Source organism: Schistocerca gregaria, chromosome 2 (assembly GCF_023897955.1).
Source record: "Schistocerca gregaria isolate iqSchGreg1 chromosome 2, iqSchGreg1.2, whole genome shotgun sequence".
Classification (NCBI taxonomy): domain Eukaryota; kingdom Metazoa; phylum Arthropoda; class Insecta; order Orthoptera; family Acrididae; genus Schistocerca; species Schistocerca gregaria.
In genome coordinates, this window is record NC_064921.1 from 446,481,493 (window position 1) to 446,499,604 (window position 18,112).

The following is an 18,112-nucleotide window of genomic DNA, read 5'->3' on the forward strand; positions in this document are numbered from 1 at the left end:
TTTCGGATCTCCGTCAATTTCCTTCGATACTATTGCACTTCTTATCGCTATAAACACGCCTCCCCCTTCACTGTCCAGCCTGTCTCTGCGGTATACATTCCAATCTGAGTTTAGGATTTCATTACTGTTTACGTCTGGTTTCAGCCATCTTTCTGTCCCTAGTACTATATGGGCGTTGTGACCGTTTATTAATGAGAGCAGTTCTGGGACCTTTCTATAGAAGCTCCTGCAGTTTACAATTAGCACATTAATATTGTTATTCCCTGTTGCATTTTGCCTACTCCTACCTTGCCGCATCTGAGGAGGGTCTTGTCGGGCCTAGGGGGGAATTCTCTAAACTAAAAAACACCCATGTGCACTCCACACGCACTCCGCTACCTTTGTAGCCGCTTCCGGCGTGTAGTGCACGCCTGACCTATTCAGGGGAACCCTACATTTCTCCACCCGATAGCGGAGGTCGAGAAATTTGCACCCCAGACCTCCGCAAAATCGCCTGAGCCTCTGGTTTAAGACTTCCACTCGGCTCCAAACCAGAGGACCGCGATCGGTTCTGGGAACGATACTACAAATAGTTAGCTCTGATTCCACCCCGCGAGCGAGGCTTTCCGCCTTCACCAATTCCGCCAACCACCTGTACGAACTGAGGATGACCTCTGAACCCAGACGGCAGGAGTCATTGGTGCAACAATTTGCAGTCGGGTGCACCCAGTGCTCTCTGTCGCCGCCGGCAGGGCATCCTCCATATCTCGGATGAGACCCCCGGCAAGCAGACAGAGTGAACACTGGCCTTCTTCCCCGACCTTTCCGCTAGTTCCCTAAGGGGCTCCATCACCCGCCTAACGTTGGAGCTCCCAATAACTAATAAACCTCTCCTCCCATTTGCCTGCTCGGACCCTGCTGAAGGAGCAGCCACATGTCCACTCACAGGCAGAGCGGGCGATGCCACACTGACAGCCTCCACATTTACCCTCCGCCTCGTGCGCCGCGAACGCCGCTGAACCCGCCACTCCCCTTAGGGAGAGGGTGGCCCAACCGCGCCCGGTACCCGCGACAATGTCTCGACAGCAGGGACAGTGGGTGAAGCATGTAACACCTGGGGTGTACCTTGCGACGCACCAGACTCCCCACTGCCGCTACACTCCGAGGCAGCAGCCTGAAGACGGCTGACCGCGGCCATCAACACGCTCAACTGTTCGCGTAGAGTGGGCAGCTCCTCCTGCGCCCGTACACAGCAGTCACACATCCTATCCATCCTAAGGAATCAATTTACTGAAGAGACTTAATCAACTTGTAAGTGAAGAGACTTAATCAACTTTTAACTAGACTGCTAATTCACTAAAGGTGGCTGATTATTGACTAAACTGTGATTGCTAGCCACTTCTTGTAGAAAACAATGAAAATGGCACTACCTGTCTCTGGACTGTATTGAAAACAAACACTAGCACTACTGGCACTATGGTTGACTAAAGGGACTGTCTCTGACTGTATTCAAAACAAATACGAAATCTATGGAAGCCTTGTTGCTTTGGCTCGCAGTTGGATTGATGACTGCCCGGGCTTGCCGAGCGCTTTTGACAAGCTTGGTGCACTCAGCATGCATAAATATCTGCCATCGATTGAGACTCAATATCTCTTATTTTTGCTAGTTTAGTGCAATTTATTTTTTCCGTTTGCAGACATTTCACTTCGGCTGAATATTTGTGACTGGTGTCACGTGTATCTGTATAGGGAAACCCAAAGGAAATATAGAAGCTCGTATTAAATACGTCTCTACGTGTTTCATAAGACGCCTTAATTGTTGGGTGATGCCTCTACAATTAAACTGAACATTTTACTTATATCCAGTTCCTCAGATAGGTATACTATAGTTGTATCTTTTCTTACATATTGACAGCTTCTAACTAGGAAGGAGGTAATGTGGTGCTTAATGGTCTTAGTTGTTTCATCTCTTAATTTCCGGGGACTCTCGCCGTATTTCCCTCTCTTATCGACAGGGGCGTTCCTGGTAGTTCGAAGACTAGATACTAAATACTGAATCTTAAGTTCTGATGTGCCATGCGTCACCATAAATACCATACGACAAATTAAAATGTCTTTCACTCCATCTCCCATTTGGCCTCGAGCTCAGTAATAGTCGTCTGCGCTGTTAAATCTTGAATCACATCCATCTTTCATTGTCCTCCTTCTTAAAATGTCTTGTATTTTCAGGCACGTTGCTAAAAAACTATAACCTAGAATGGCAGTTTTCTGCCATGTCATGAGACATTAAGTCATTTTTGTTTACCTGATATAAACGGTCCTGCGTTCTTTTCTTTTCTTTGTAGACGGTGTCTTCCTTCCGTAGTTTCACTACAGACATCAGTCACTCTGTCGCTCACCTTGCCTACCATCAATTTCACAAAATTTTTAAAAAATTTGTAAACTATGTAAAGAAATGCACACACAAGCTTAATGTGCCACATAGGCACAGGATGCCAACAACTTTTGACAACTGTTTGGCAGGGCTGGATCCTATATCATTATTTACTTCAAATACCAGCATTAATGGGCTAAACCTTTCTTTCCCTGTTTCATATGAACTGATCTCTTTCTTTACTTATACAATTGTTTTACAAAACTGAGCTGATTTTTTCGCACTTACTGTGGGAGGAAATACTGGGTCTCTTCCACGCTTTCATATACTGGTGAAAACTTAGTTATGATTTGTGAACGTTTATCGCCAACGTTTGTTGCGACTGTGTCTCTGGCACCCACTAGTTCCCCTCAGTACGAAGGATGTCATAAATGTTTAGTTGTCGCCTCGAAAACAACTTGCTGTGACCATGAAACATCGCGACAGTGTCGGTTCTTCTCTTGCGTACTGATCGCTCAGCGTCTCAACAATTTAACTGTCACAACCTCTTTAAAGCTGAGCCCCGTCCCTTTATGTGTATCTTCTAATCCCAAATGCGTGTTTCTACTAATTACTTACGTGGGTGTAGCCCTGTGCACTCTCGTTGCACACAATATCATCACTGTCTGGCGCATATGCCCTTGTCATCTTGCATCGACCCTCGCAGCATGGTAAACGGGCGTCTAACATCAGTTCGTACCAAGCTAGTTACGAGCTGATGGAAAACATGGATACGTCTATAACCAATGAGAAGATATCGAAAATAATTGGGGAGAAAAGAAATTTTTGGCATAACTTGACTGAAGAAGACTTGACTTAAGAGAACAAATTTCGAGACATCAATGGATGACTAACTTAGTACTTGAGGGAAGTGTGATGGGTAAAAATTGTAGAGGGAAACAAATAGATAACTGCTGAAGATTAGATGGGTAGATCAAATAGTAAATGAGGAGGCAGTGAATAGAACTGATGAGCAAAATTTATGGCCTACTTTGGCTACAATAAGGAATCGTTTGATAGGAAACATCCGAGACCTCAAGGAGTCGTCAATTTAGTACTGGAAGAAAGAGAGAGAGAGGGGGGGGGGGAGGGAATAAAAATTGCAGAGGGAGAGCAAAAGACGAGTCTAGTAAGCAGTTTCGTGTATGGGTTACAGTAGTTATTTGGAGGTGAAGAGGCTTTCTTGCGAAAGAGGTATTGTGCATGGGATGAAATGAGGCCCCTGATTTTGTGCAACCTCTCATCAGGCAACGATACAGAAACCTAAGGTCCATTCATGTGCTTCCATTTCGCGTAGAATATTCCACAGCCAAGCCCTACATTCAATAATAAAAAGACTGACCCATCGCTCTCGAGTTGTGTCGGTATGATTTGAAGGATACCCTACGAACATGAGGGTGATTGTGTGCAAGCCCCATCTCCCTCTTCATGCTCACCCTCCCCTTCGGTTCACATGACTTCAAGTGTGTCCGTTTCACCTGGCCTGTTGTGTGCACGGTGGACTCAGTATCGACCGACTTCCGTGAAATGTGAATATCAGTTGAACATTCTACGATTAAGGCGGTTTTCAAACTTTTACGGTGTCTTTTGCTGGCCGCGCCAATACGCGTTACTGCTGTAATCTGAACGGAAGCGAGTGATAGACGCTACTCTGATTCAACTGCTCGTTTGACTACATAAGGGACTGATGTCTTTGTTCACAGGGCAAGTACAGCATGAAGCACTTCTTTCCATTGAACTTAAAGTTGCAGAAGATGGCCTCGCTATTGTATGGACGCTTCAAGTTGAATTTTCTGCAGTCCAAGAATGGTGAAGACGTGGGTTGCCTCCAGTCCGTCTTCAGAATCAATGAGGAGGCCGTAGAAACAACAGGTAGGAGTATGTTTTTACCTTCAGAGAACACACAGCAGGTGCTATCAGCGCTATCACTTCCCGCTTCCAAGTCTTTACAATAATAATCGTACTGCAGAGTTTCCCCACCTTACGGAAAACTCAGTTTATTTTCTCTTTCTGTTATACTTGGCCACACATTTTTCAGCATTTTATTTGCTACCTTCAGTGTTTATGGTTTACTAGCAGTAGCTGCTCACTCATTGCTGTGGCACCGTCGGATTAAATGGAAAAGACCGAAAAGAAAGAACATACTTTTCTAGTATGTATGGGAATTAGATATACACTGATCAGCCAGATCATTACTACCGCCTACCTAATAGCCGGCATGTCCACGTTTCACACTGATAACAGCAGTGGCGCATCGTAACACGGAAGCAATGAAGGCTTGGTAGGTCGCAGGACGGAGATGCCACCACATCTGCACATACAAGTCACCTAATCCTAGTAAATTCCGGGGAGGGGGGCGATGAGATCTGATGCCACGTTCAATTACATCCCAGACGTTATTGATCGGATCTGGAGAGGTGGTGATTCAGCACATCGATTGAGGGGTTTGGTGCAAGAATGAGGCAGCTGCAGCCGCTAGTTCCAGAGAAATCCAACAGACGGAGTTGCCTGTGCTCCGAGTTTCCGCGAAAACGGGAGGTGCCTCGTTCTTCCCCCAAACGATAGTAAGAAGGAGATTATGTTATGTAGTGTTCAGAAGACCGGTGTAAATATTGCGCGTTTTCTGTGATGCATATTTTTTATCAGGTTTAAGATCTGTTTTGCGACTTCATCGTCTTTTGATTTCACGGTTTTTTTCAATACGAGTGAATCAGAAGAGGAAGGACTGTTTAATTGTGACTCTTCAGAAAACTACGAGCCAGGTGAAGATGAGACGTCTACCGATTCAGAAGAAGTTTCAAGAAGCAGAGACGGAGTTGTTGAACCATTGAAGAGGAAAAAAATGATCGCACAAGGAACGATGGGGCGGAACATAAGAAAACAGAGGAGGGTTGACGGAAATAAGTACAAGAGCACGAGTAGAAAAAAACATGCCTCGTCGGACTACAGGTAATGATTGCAGTTGCAAATACAAGTGCTTTACTGCATTCGACGTTGAAACTGGCATCGTATTATTAATGCTTTTAATGGCCTAACGACTAAGCATACCCAAGATGTGTGTTTGGCTGGTTGCAATAAAGGTTTACCTGTTACAAGAAATAGGCCAAAAGTGGAACAGGTAAGCCCATGGCGTTTTCAAATGTTTGTACTGTTCGAGTCAGTGAAAGTAATCCAAAAATTTGTAAAAAAAGGGTTTGGCGTCACTGCATGAAGTGTCCACAAAGCGAGTGGGAAACATCGCAAAGCAACTTTCTTTTGACGGAGCTATCACACCAAAACCAGATGGTAGGGGAAAGCATAATACAAGATGCAACAAAACTCCAGATGAAACTGTGCAAAAGATTCATTGTTACATTGACAGTTTTCTTAGGCGAGAATTGCATTACAGTCGTCAAGACAATGGTAATAGACAATACTTGTCTGCTGACCGCACTATCAAAGAAATGCATTGTTTGTACCTGGAGAAGCGCTTTGAATCTCCAGCAGAATATGATTTTTACTTTCGGTTCTTCAAGACACATTTCAGCATCAGATTCGGGCACCCAAGACAGGACAATTGTCAAAATTGTGACAGCGTACAAAAGGAACTCAGTGCCTCTTCTATCTTATATGAGAGACGTAAGGAGCTCCAGGATGCCAAGCTACTTCATCAAAGTCGGGCGGATTCACTTTATCAAGATATTAAATGAAGACCAGATGGCACTTGCACAACGTAATAATGACACCGAGATGTTGTGCTTCGGCTACCAACAAAATATGCCCCTCCCCAAAGTTCCTTCTGGGGATGCATTTTATAAACGCCTGTTTTATATATCACTACATCAACCACCTTCTAACAGATTATATCAAAATGCTTTATCTGTTTTCCGATAACTCCGTCTCACAAAATAAAAATCATTCGTTAATGCAGTACCTGTTTTACGTCGTGCGAAGATACCGCTTTACGAAGATCGTTCAGCGATTCCCAGAAAGGGGCCACTACTTTATGCCACGCCACAGAGCGTTGGGTAATATAATAACTTTGTTGACAAGCTGAAGAACTTTTGTTTAAAGAACTCTTACATATCAATATCGAACAAAAAAATAGGAAAATATTTAATCACTAAGTACAAAATATTCCTTATGAACAGCCATACATCGGTAAAGGGACCAATGAAGTTTGACCGTAGGGATGACTGTCTTCGATAATGCACATATTTGCAACCAAGGACCTGCGAGTCTCTTAACAACGAACTACCTTCATCAAGCTTATTATTTTCTCATCCCGCTTAACGACTGAAAGTTGAAAGATGTCACAGAGCTCGTCAGAAAGTATGTTGGGCAAAACAAAATGTGGTTTTAGTACCAGCTGACGTCAGACGCTTCAAACGATCCTCAGGAGACTGAGGGTGAGTTAGAAAACTGAACACACTCCTGTATATATTGATGTATTATGCAAATAATGTGCTTTCTTTATCAATGAATGTTTTTTTAAAAAGTGAAATATCGTTAATTAGGGAGAAAATGGTCCTACAAAGTGCTTTTCATTCACTTTGGAGCAAAATGGAGGCAGCCCCAAAATTTAAACTCCACTGCACGTACCTGAGTGCATGCATTTGTGTGTATTCAGGTCAGTAGTATTAGAAACCTTGTAACCTAACACAAGGCCGACTATTTTCTTTATTTTCGATGAAAAAGATTTTTTAATTTGCCAAAAACTGTAAAAGGTGGAGCTGCCTCCTTCTTGCACCAAATCCTTCAATTGGAACTCATCACGGTGTTCCTCAAACCACTCCATCACACTCCTAGCCGTGTGACATGGCGCATTATCTTGTTGAAAAATGCCACTGCAGTCAAGGAACACGATCGTCATGAAGGGGTGTGTTGTGGTCTTCAAGCAGTGTGACCGTAGGGATGACTGTCTTCGATAATGCACATATTTGCAACCAAGGACCTGCGAGTCTCTTAACAATGAACTACCTTCATCAAGCTTATTATACTGCTCCTCGGCCATCATGATGCCTTGCACGAGCTCCACTGGTCCCATGGACACCCACGTGAATGTCCCCCAGAGTATAATGGAGCCGCCGTTAGCTTGTCTCGGTCCTGCAATGTATGAGTCAAGAAGCTGTTGCCCTGGAAGACTACGGATTTGGACCCATCCATTAGCATGATGAAGAAGCTGTTGGGATTCATCACACTATGCAACATTCTGCCACAGCGACACCGTCCAGTGCTGATGGTCACGCGCCCATTTCAGTCGTAGTTGCCGACGTCGTGGTGTTAACATTGGCACATGCATGGGTCGTCCGCTGCTGGGGCCTATCGTTAGGAGTGTATGGCGCACTGTATGTTCTCACACATTCGTACTCTGCACAGTATTAGAGTCGTATGTTAGTTCCGCAACGGGTCGCCACCTGTTCTGTTTTGTCAGTCTGCCCAGTTTGCGATGTACGACATTGTAATAAAGGGTGGCCACCCAAACCCACGACGTCTGGATGTGGTTTCCCCTTGATTTCGTCACGTGTTGAAGACACCCACCACAGCAATGCTCGAACATCCGACAAGTCGTGCAGTATCCGAAAAGCTCGGCCGAGCCTCTGGGCCATCACAATCTGCACTCCATAACACTCAGATAGGTCGCACACCTTCCCCATTCTAAACACGGACAGGATGCTCATTGTTACCACATGTACCATGCATGTGTCTGACTAGCGTCATTCCTCGCCAGGTGACGCAGCTATCACCTGGACGGGTTTATATCGATAGTAGGTCGATGGCCGTAGTGTTCTAGCTGATCGGTGTACTTCCCAATCCCCTTCATCTTCTGGAATCTGTTCATTTCCTCCTCTCTCTTTGCCCATCTGCTCCTTATTTCCCATCTGTCTGTTCATCTTGTCCCCCCTCTTTCTCCGTATCCTATTGCCCCCTCCCTCTGTTAATCCTCATTTTCGCTCTCTGTGACCATCTGCTCCCTCTCCTCTGGTCATCTCGACCCCCCCCCCCCCCCCAATGACCTGAACCTTGTTTGTTGTTATTACAAAATCATCAGAAATACACATTTCCTGTTTTTTGTAAAAGCGGCAATGAAAAAGAAATCTACCAGCTCATAGTCGTGTAAGCAATTTATCTCTAAAAATATAATATTAATGGGTAAGAATTTATAAGTGATAAACAATTCGTCTGATTTCTTACATGCCCTGCAATCATAGTTAAAACTGATTGCGCCAAAGAAAACAAAACTGTACTAGTTTTATAGATAGCCCAGATGATCATTTTCTAGCTTGGAGGGGTTGTAACACAAAATCTGTTCATTGCTGTTTAAGATATGTACACTTAGTCTCTGCATGACTGAATATATAATAGAATTACATTTAAAATTTTAAGTAAATCCATCGAGAACTTGTCGAGAGTTTTGCTAAATCTATTTCTCTACACACACACACACACACACACACACACACACACACACACAAAATCTCAAAAAGCACTACATTTTTCTACTTCGAATTTTTACAAGTTACTGTAATAAATGCTTGGACGTGTGTGTGTGTATTCTATATTCGTCCAAACATTTATTACAGTAACTTGTAAAAATTGGAAGTAGAAAAATGTAGTACTTTTTGAGATTTTTGACAACACTGTTTCACCTATGTCAGTTCGAGTGTTCATTATTGTACTGCATAAAGATATGAAGTAAATTGGTCAAGAACTTTTCGAGATTTTTGGGAACAACATGTCCTCTTTATATACTACATATTAATCACCGGTATATGTTATATAAATATAAAAAGTATATAAAAACACGCACTTATTCGCACGCAACATACTTGCTAACAACTTCTCATATACACTCCTGGAAATTGAAATAAGAACACCGTGAATTCATTGTCCCAGGAAGGGGAAACTTTATTGACATATTCCTGGGGTCAGATACATCACATGATCACACTGACAGAACCACAGGCACATAGACACAGACAACAGAGCATGCTCAATGTCGGCACTAGTACAGTGTATATCCACCTTTCGCAGCAATGCAGGCTGCTATTCTCCCATGGAGACGATCGTAGAGATGCTGGATGTAGTCCTGTGGAACGACTTGCCATGCCATTTCCACCTGGCGCCTCAGTTGGACCAGCGTTCGTGCTGGACGTCCAGACCGCGTGAGACGACGCTTCATCCAGTCCCAAACATGCTCAATGGGGGACAGATCCGGACATCTTGCTGGCCAGGGTGGTTGACTTACACCTTCTAGAGCACGTTGGGTGGCACGGGATACATGCGGGCGTGCATTGTCCTGTTGGAACAGCAAGTTCCCTTGACGGTCTAGGAATGGTAGAACGATGGGTTCGATGACGGTTTCGATGTACCGTGCACTATTCAGTGTCCCCTCGACGATCACCAGAGGTGTACGGCCAGAGTAGGAGATCGCTCCCCACACCATGATGCCGGGTGTTGGCCCTGTGTGCCTCGGTCGTATGCAGTCCTGATTGTGGCGCTCACCTGCACGGCGCCAAACACGCATACGACCATCATTGGCACCAAGGCAGAAGCGACTCTCATCGCTGAAGACGACACGTCTCCATTCGTCCCTCCATTCACGCCTGTCGCGACACCGCTGGAGGCGGGCTGCACGATGTTGGGGCGTGAGCGGAAGACGGCCTAACGGTGTGCGGGACCGTAGCCCAGCTTCATGGAGACGGTTGCGAATGGTCCTCGCCGATACCCCAGGAGCAACAGTGTCCCTAATTTGCTGGGAAGTGGCGGTGCGGTCCCCTACGGCACTGCGTAGGATCCTACGGTCTTGGCGTGCATCCGTGCGTCTTTGCGGTCCGGTCCCAGGTCGACGGGCACGTGCACCTTCCGCCGACCACTGGCGATAACATCGATGTACTGTGGAGACCTCACGCCCCACGTGTTGAGCAATTCGGCGGTACGTCCACCCGGCCTCCCGCATGCCCACTATACGCCCTCGCTCAAAGTCCGTCAACTGCACATACGGTTCACGTCCACGCTGTCGCGGCATGCTACCAGTGTTAAAGACTGCGATGGAGCTCTGTATGCCACGGCAAACTGGCTGACACTGACAGCGGCGGTGCACAAATGCTGCGCAGCTAGCGCCATTCGACGGCCAACACCGCGGTTCCTGGTGTGTCCGCTGTGCTGTGCGTGTGATCATTGCTTGTACAGCCCTCTCGCAGTGTCCGGAGCAAGCATGGTGGGTCTGACACACCGGTGTCAATGTGTTCTTTTTTCCATTTCCAGGAGTGTATATAATAGTTGGTACCCAGACCGCTGCTACCGCAGAAGAAATAATTGGGGAAGTATAATTTGAATATTAAACGAGTTACATTGATTAATTAGGAATGATAGAAAGCATATTTTTTTATTTTATTGTGAATAATGAATACATGTATTGAACTTGAATGATATATATAAAGGTGAAGTATCTCATAATTTTATTTTGTTGACTTTTTATTCAAGTTAGAAGGAGAGACAGCATTGGTCGTATTTATTTGTTTTTATTAACCTCAGTGCTGTAATATACAATTTAAATTGGTAGGCACTGGTGTCAACAAGCTTAGAGCGATCACATAAACTGAGGATCGCTCACAGTTCATGTGATCGCTCTAAGCTTGTAGACAAATTTTTTTCCAGCGTCAGGAAAAACAAATTTCTTGGCTGTCCTACTCATAAGCATACAACATACAACTGGCCATGTGACAAACATGGATTTTATAGTTTCAATCCGCACCCTTGAAGTGCCTGATCTCGTTCCCTGTTCGTGATCGCCTGCCGGAGTGGCCGACCGGTTCTAGGCGCTACAGTCTGGTTCGAATCCTGCCTCGGGCATGGATGTGTGTGATGTCCTTAGTTTAGTTAGGTTTAAGTAGTTCTACGTTCTAGGGGACTGGTGATCTCAGAAGTTAAGTCCCATAGTGCTCAGAGCCATTTGAACCATTTTTTTGTTCGTGATCACTGAGAATGAAATTCGAATGGGGAACTGCCTTCGTTTGAAATTAAATAGCAAGAATGACATCCCGCATCAGTTTCTTCACAGTGAGTCTAGTTCCATTACTCAATCGATATGGATTAATGTTCCGCCAGATGATACTTGGCATGCCGACTTTGAGTGATAACATGTGTGGTGACACGCCAGGAAGATTCAATGAATTTAAATACTCGACTGAATAATTAACAGTTTCGTCCGCATTTATGACGCTGTGAATCGATTTGTAGGTAACATAATCGCCCGCAATTTGTTCGCGAATCGCACGTTTGATCGCCTTGACGTCGATGTTTTTTGCTGTCAAAGCCATTTGTGGTTTTTATTATTGCTGACGGTCTGCGGAATAACTTTCTGACAGAGCTGTACGTCATTGTGCTATCCATCGAAGAAGTTAAATGGAAATTAAATACATTTTTGGTAGCATCAGCTGGAACTTTTCCTCCAGCAATGTTCAACAGCTCTTTTGAAAATATAGCTGCCGACGTATTGCGCTGCATATTGGTGTATATTGGTCTTTAATGTGAACTTTCACACATGTCTCCAAAGATGCTTTGCTTTGAGGCAAACATGGAGATCATCAGCTGGTGTTGACGTGGATTTCACTGGAAGAGAAAATAAAATGAGAGAGTCACCGAACGGTTGTGCATTTGATAGTACCCTTCATATTTCGATCAAGCGCTTCAAGCGATTTTTGTGAGCCATGGTGTATCCGACACAGACAGTGTACTAGCAAAGTTTCACAACTTCCTACACAGCAAATCCTTTTGAAATGTTGCATATCCAGTGATAATTTGAGTGCCGAAAGCGCTGTTCTTCCACCATCTAATAACGTAGCCGCAATACCTGCTGAAGCAAGAGCCAAAGCAATTCCATTTTGAGGTCGGAAGTGAGTCAATAGCAAATTGATGAGAAAGGTTTTTCCACTGACACCAGGCGAATCAAGGAAGAACAGACCACCTATGCCATTTGAGGCGGAATTTGTAATTTTATCATAGGCCAGTTTTTGTTCCACGAGGAAAATTGTTCACTTGCTTCAATAAATGCACGCAAATCATTACTTTTGTACGGCTGTTCTCTCACTAAATAGCGATCGTAAAGGTCAAGTGCAGAACGCTCTGGCCCAATCACGTCGAGATGAGTTCTTTGTTGTTGATGGTTAAGCATATGTCCTGGACTTCTATCAAAGCTTGACTGAAAATATTGTCTTAGAAATCGATCGAATTGTCATTCCTCGCGGTATGAACAAGGTGCAAAAATCTTCGCTCAGATCCTTTCTGAATTTTTACCACAAATCTTTCGGATTGTATGGCGAACATGTGGTCAAAATGATGGCGAATAATGTTCGAATTTGTCGCGAATGATAGCTGGTACATGCGTCCGTCAATGTTGTTTCCCAGTGATAGTCATTCTAGAGCAAATGAAGGTATTGACAAGCTTCTCTGTACGTCTGGCATTCTGCGCCATCAACCGTTCTCAAAGTTGCAAATGAAGTAGGACATTTGACATTAACCGACACAATATCAAACAGCAGTGGATGATCTTCATGATTGGGAATTTATCCATAAATGGCATCATCAGTCTGAGCAGCAAGTGTTTTCGGTTTGAACAATATGAGAATATGAGCGCCTTGAAATCTTCTCTTCCTCCATTCAGTCGCATACATCCAGCAGCGAGTTTCACCATAAATGTAATGCTTCAGTAATTTAGTGAGTTTTTAGAATGAGATTTTCACTCTGCAGCGGAGTGTGCGCTGATATGAAACTTCCTGGCAGACTAAAACTGTGTGCCCGACCGAGACTCGAACTCGGGACCTTTGCCTTTCGCGGGCAAGCGCTCTACCACTGAGCTACCGAAGCACGACTCACGCCCGCTACTCACAGCTTTACTTCTGCCAGTATCTGTCTCCTACCTTCCAAACTTTACAGAAGCTCTCCTGCGAACTTGCAGGTGAGTTTCTGCCTGAATATTGGTGCAACTACATGGCATGCTCGCTGACCAGTCCATAGAAGCTATTTTATCTGTTTCCATGCTGAATTGCGTGTAAATGTGATGAAAAGGCATCTTGTGCATAATCATATGCCGTGGGCTGCCATTGTACTTTGCTGTAAGTATGACCATTTTGACAATGTTTGCAAATTGTGTCTCGTAAATGATGGTATTCTTCCCTACGCAACGAATTTTGATTTGAGACAATAAATAACAGACGTTCGGATTCAGTTTTTGGCACATGTGTCTACTTCGTATTGATGAAATACTTGATGGCATTGAGGAACATGATTTGTTCCATTCCGAACTATGATTGTGCGGTATGAATAATAATTTATCGCTGACATTTGAATTGTTCGCTTTAAAAATAAAGAAGAGGAAAGAGAAGAAAAATATAAATTGTATTATACTTACGAATGTTTTAAAATTCAGGAGAAAATGATATTTTCATTTGATAAAATGAAAAAAAGATGTTTATATTTACCTGTAATTGGATTAGTTTGCATACTGAAGTGATATCCGTCCTGCCCCTCCCAAAACATTATGTGACAGTGCTGCATATCGTATGATCGACGTGTTTCAGCAACACATTGAATTGTATTAGTCTGTCGCTGAAATAGTATATCACGCGTATCACGGTCTTCGTCAATGTGACAATCACAGCTTCATTTACGGTAGGTGCTTTTGTGGGTCCAGTATGCGATCCGAGGGGTGTTTTGTCGGTTCGTATTTGAATTGTGTGATGATCCGCCAGTAATCAGTCAATTGAAATTTCGAATAATTTTATCAGTGAGTTGTTTTGGTTGAAAAAGTTTTGCAAATAGGATATAATGTGGCGCATAGTAGCTGGAACTGCATCGCACCATTGATCAGCTTGTGCATCACCGTCACCCATAAAGTATATTTATAGAAATTTATGTTCAACGTCGGAAACGGGTAGAAATAAACCAGCAGGGTGATATATTTGTCCTCGAATTTTGAAATTAGGCATGTTCTGATCCCGTAAAACTTTGCCAGCAAAAAGTGTTTGGAAGTGAATGAGTCGCCCGAAAACAATAACAACACTGGATCAACTGGTGGATGCAATGTCGGCATTTTAACTTTGCCATTCGCGCAGCATATTTCTGGTGATTCATTGTTGAACTTAAGAGAACCGCAATGTTCATACACCTTATCTATTTTGCCAATATTTACAGTGGACCGCAAACTGTAATTGTAGGTAACATCAAATTGAAATGCAGCACGATTCAAATCATCACGTACTTTCCGTCGAGATCAGACAGCTCCTGAATGTTCTCTTTCAGTTCTCGCTGCATGTTGGTCTTCTGATTCTTATTCACGCTTTCGGGTAGCACGTAAACGCTCTCTTTCGATTGTTGCAGCATGTCGATCTTCTGATTGTGATGCATGCGGATAAACGATTCATAAAGGGGCAGCGTCATTCTTTGCTTCATGTTGGTCTTGTGTTCTTGATGCGCGCGATTGGAAAGCTCGTAAACGTTCAGTTTCGATTCTTGCTGCATGTTGATTTTTAAATTCTGATGCATGTGAATGTGCATTTCGTAAACGTTCTGCTTCATTGCTCCCTGTCGTTCCTCGTCTGTTTGAGAAGCTCGAATTCGCTTACGTCTACGCGCTGCGCTCGTCAATCTAATAAGTGAGGAGCGTTTGGGAAGTACATTTTTCGGCGAAGCAATCACACCATATACTAAAATATCGTTCGTCGATTCACTGAAAAAATAGAAAAACTACTGATGTTACTTTCCTGGCCTTCCCGGCGGACTTGTTGCAAGTCGGATCGTACCATGCAAATCGCATAATATTTCATCGAAGCAATTGCTCGACATCTTCATGTGTCGGTAGTTGCTGCTGTCACTGCTGCAAAGCACGACTGATGATAATCGCGCGGCAGCGTCCAAATTTATCACGCCGGGAACAAGTGATACGCATGTGCGGAAGACGCTCACAGTTGGAAGAAAGCTCCCTGCTGGGAGCTCCAGAAAGCCATCCGCGCTCCTGTTGTTAAAGGCTCGATTAAATCTCAGTAGTGCGTTGCACCGTGTGATGAATCGAAAGTTCTGGTTTTCCCCGTTTTGATTTAATGGCAGCCAGTGCTGGATTCTAAGCGGTGCTTAATTGAAAACCTGCATCCCTGTTGATACGATTATCCGCCGTTCGGATATCTATGGCCTCCTTAACAACACAGTCGGAAAAATTACAGTCTTTTCGTAAAACATACGATGATCCGTGTTCAGGCCACTGACTTATCAGGTCGCCCCCAGGTGTGTATGACGATGGTGTTCAACGCAACGTTCTTGCATGGTTCACCACGTCTGCCCAGTGTAAGACTATCCACATTGGCATCGGATCTTATACACACCACACCTCCTAAGGCCAAGTTCGTCTTTGACCGAGATCAATAAATTTCTCAATTTTGCAGGTTGATATCGTACCTTTTGAGGGTTATTTCTATTCTTGAAGACATGCTGTCAAAATAGTACAAGAAAGCCGTTGCAACGGGTGGCTCCGCATCTCCATTTTTATCCGTGCTTTGAATTTTGCTCGGGACGGAATCCACGGCTTATCCGTCTATCGGAATAACCACGCTGTTGGAATACCGTTCTTAGGTGTTGTAGCTCACCAGATAGACTATCGGCATCTGAGACCACATGTGCCAAACAGCGTAAGACGCTACTGCGTTGTGCACGGTGATGGCAACTACAGCAACGAAGCAAAAAATGGTCCGGTCATAAGTGTGAATACTATTATATCATTTTAAGACAAAGTCATGAAATCACAAGTATGTAGCCCCTCAGATAAAATTATAAGAAGATAAAAATCAATCTGGATTAATTGTAATGCGAATACGAGGGTTAATCAGCCTGTCCCCATGCGACGATGGCTCTGTCACGATCTAGAGTCAGCTTACATATAGTGGCGACACTCTCTGATGTGAAAGATTTTACTCAACCGTTTGACAGCTCGAGCGACGCTAGCACTCCAAGCGGTGAGAAATCAGAATGTGACATGTCTCGTAATGACAATGTCTGCTGCATTTATTTTCCTAGTTAATTAACGAAATGATTGTTATATTTTTGCATTCCATGCGTTACTAAATTACCAAGGGACATTATATATCGTGAAATATATGTAAAAACAGGCGAATTTCTCTGATGCAGTGGCGTAACCTAAATGCTATTGATGAAGAAATACTCTCGAATATGCACATAATTACAGCTTACTCCGCAGACAGCAAAAGAATATAAACACATATTTGATGCATGAGAAGCATATATTTCTGTTGTCTGTCCTTATTATGACAGACGCTTTCCTTGACTCGTACAAAACTCGTTATGGAGTCCATTCTTCCATAAAAGCGAATGTGTTGAAAATTCTTGGCGTTTGTAGTTCAGATGTAGCAACAGCCAAACAGATTTATAGTTTTTGACATTTTGCTATGACGTCTATGCGGTTTCGCGTCAGCTACAGGTGTGCTGGCCTATCTGGTACGTTAAATAATGTGGGTAATACACGCCACATAGGTTCCCTATATTCCACATTCAGTGATTTGGCTGAAGTGTAGCCAACAAATCTTCACTTTCTTGAATAGATGCATGACGTCTTTCTGCAAAAGGTCAGATCTTGGGTGTTTAACAGCAATTATTTGATATTAAAGGATAACGACATTCTTCAGTAAGTCTCCGTACGTTACCAGAGAATCATAAATAAACTGACCTGTAATTTACCGTTTCATACCTCCCTGCGTCGTTAGTAAACTAAAGAATGACTAATGTAGTGTAATTGTTTACTTATTGTCTATTTTTTGGAACTAGTTACGCTAACCATGGTAAAAATTATATTAAAAATCTATACAAACAACACTACTCGCACTCTCCGGTATCGTACTTGTAAGTGTTACTTGCTGGTCACTTGACACGCTGCTATCGCAGTGGTTAACAAAACCCAAACTGAGTTTCGCGAGTGTTATAATAGACTGTGGCTCTGTCTCGTGACTGGATTTCCCGTCCGCGTCCACGTCGACGTTAGCTGTCTCGTCTCTTGTGACGACGGCCTCACGCTGTAGCAGGCGCAGAGCCTTAGCTTCGGTGAAAACCCCTGTTGAAACGTAGAAAACAAAAGACCTTTGTTACTGTATTATCACCACCTCAATTCTACGTGCACTGGGCGATGAATAAGCAATAGAGCGAATCAGCTGCACTAACAAGAACACTACTGTCAAACATATGTACCAGCAGCTTACAACTAGCGCCAAGCTAAACTTGTAGTTTCCATGCTATATTTAAAATCCACCCCACGCTTCTATTTTGTTTCACGTGGAAGAAACGGTCTTGTAAAATCGGGTGAAACCAGTAAGAGAATTATACAGCTATCTCGAGTAATACTATCAGTTAATCTGTGCTGGTAGGTTTATATGCACCATACGTCATAAACCTTTTCATCTACAAACGGCTTAATATTTTTATTTTCCTTTTTTTTCTTTCGTTACATGTTGAAAATCGCGAAAACAGAAGAAAAGTAGAAAACGTTTGGCCTATTATACAACTTCGATACTATATTTTTATACGGTATAGTATTAATTTCAAGTCTTTTGTTTATTAATATTGACGGACATTATAAAAGTAGAACAAAATGTGTTATGAAAATAACATTTTTCAGTTGTTTGCGCAGTACAACAAACCACACTACATAGTCACATAATCTGAGTGCAGTGGATGTTCCTG

The 18,112-nt window shown here is 43.5% G+C and overlaps 1 protein-coding gene and 1 non-coding gene across 3 annotated transcripts in view; one reads left to right on the forward strand and one right to left on the reverse strand.

Moving 5' to 3' along the window:
* LOC126336186 (uncharacterized) overlaps positions 1–18,112 on the forward strand; it is a 138,700-nt gene that overhangs the window by 94,947 nt on the left and 25,641 nt on the right. For both annotated transcript variants that reach the window (XR_007564907.1, XM_049999693.1), the window contains exon 4: positions 4,096–4,264. Coding sequence is in view for 1 of the 2 variants with exons in the window: in XM_049999693.1 (XP_049855650.1) it covers positions 4,096–4,264 (169 nt within the window). In the remaining variant the exon portion in view is untranslated. The remainder of the gene's footprint in view (positions 1–4,095; positions 4,265–18,112) is intronic.
* Positions 13,168–13,241, reverse strand: Trnas-cga (transfer RNA serine (anticodon CGA)). Its single transcript has one exon. It is a non-coding gene; the product is annotated as a tRNA-Ser (tRNA).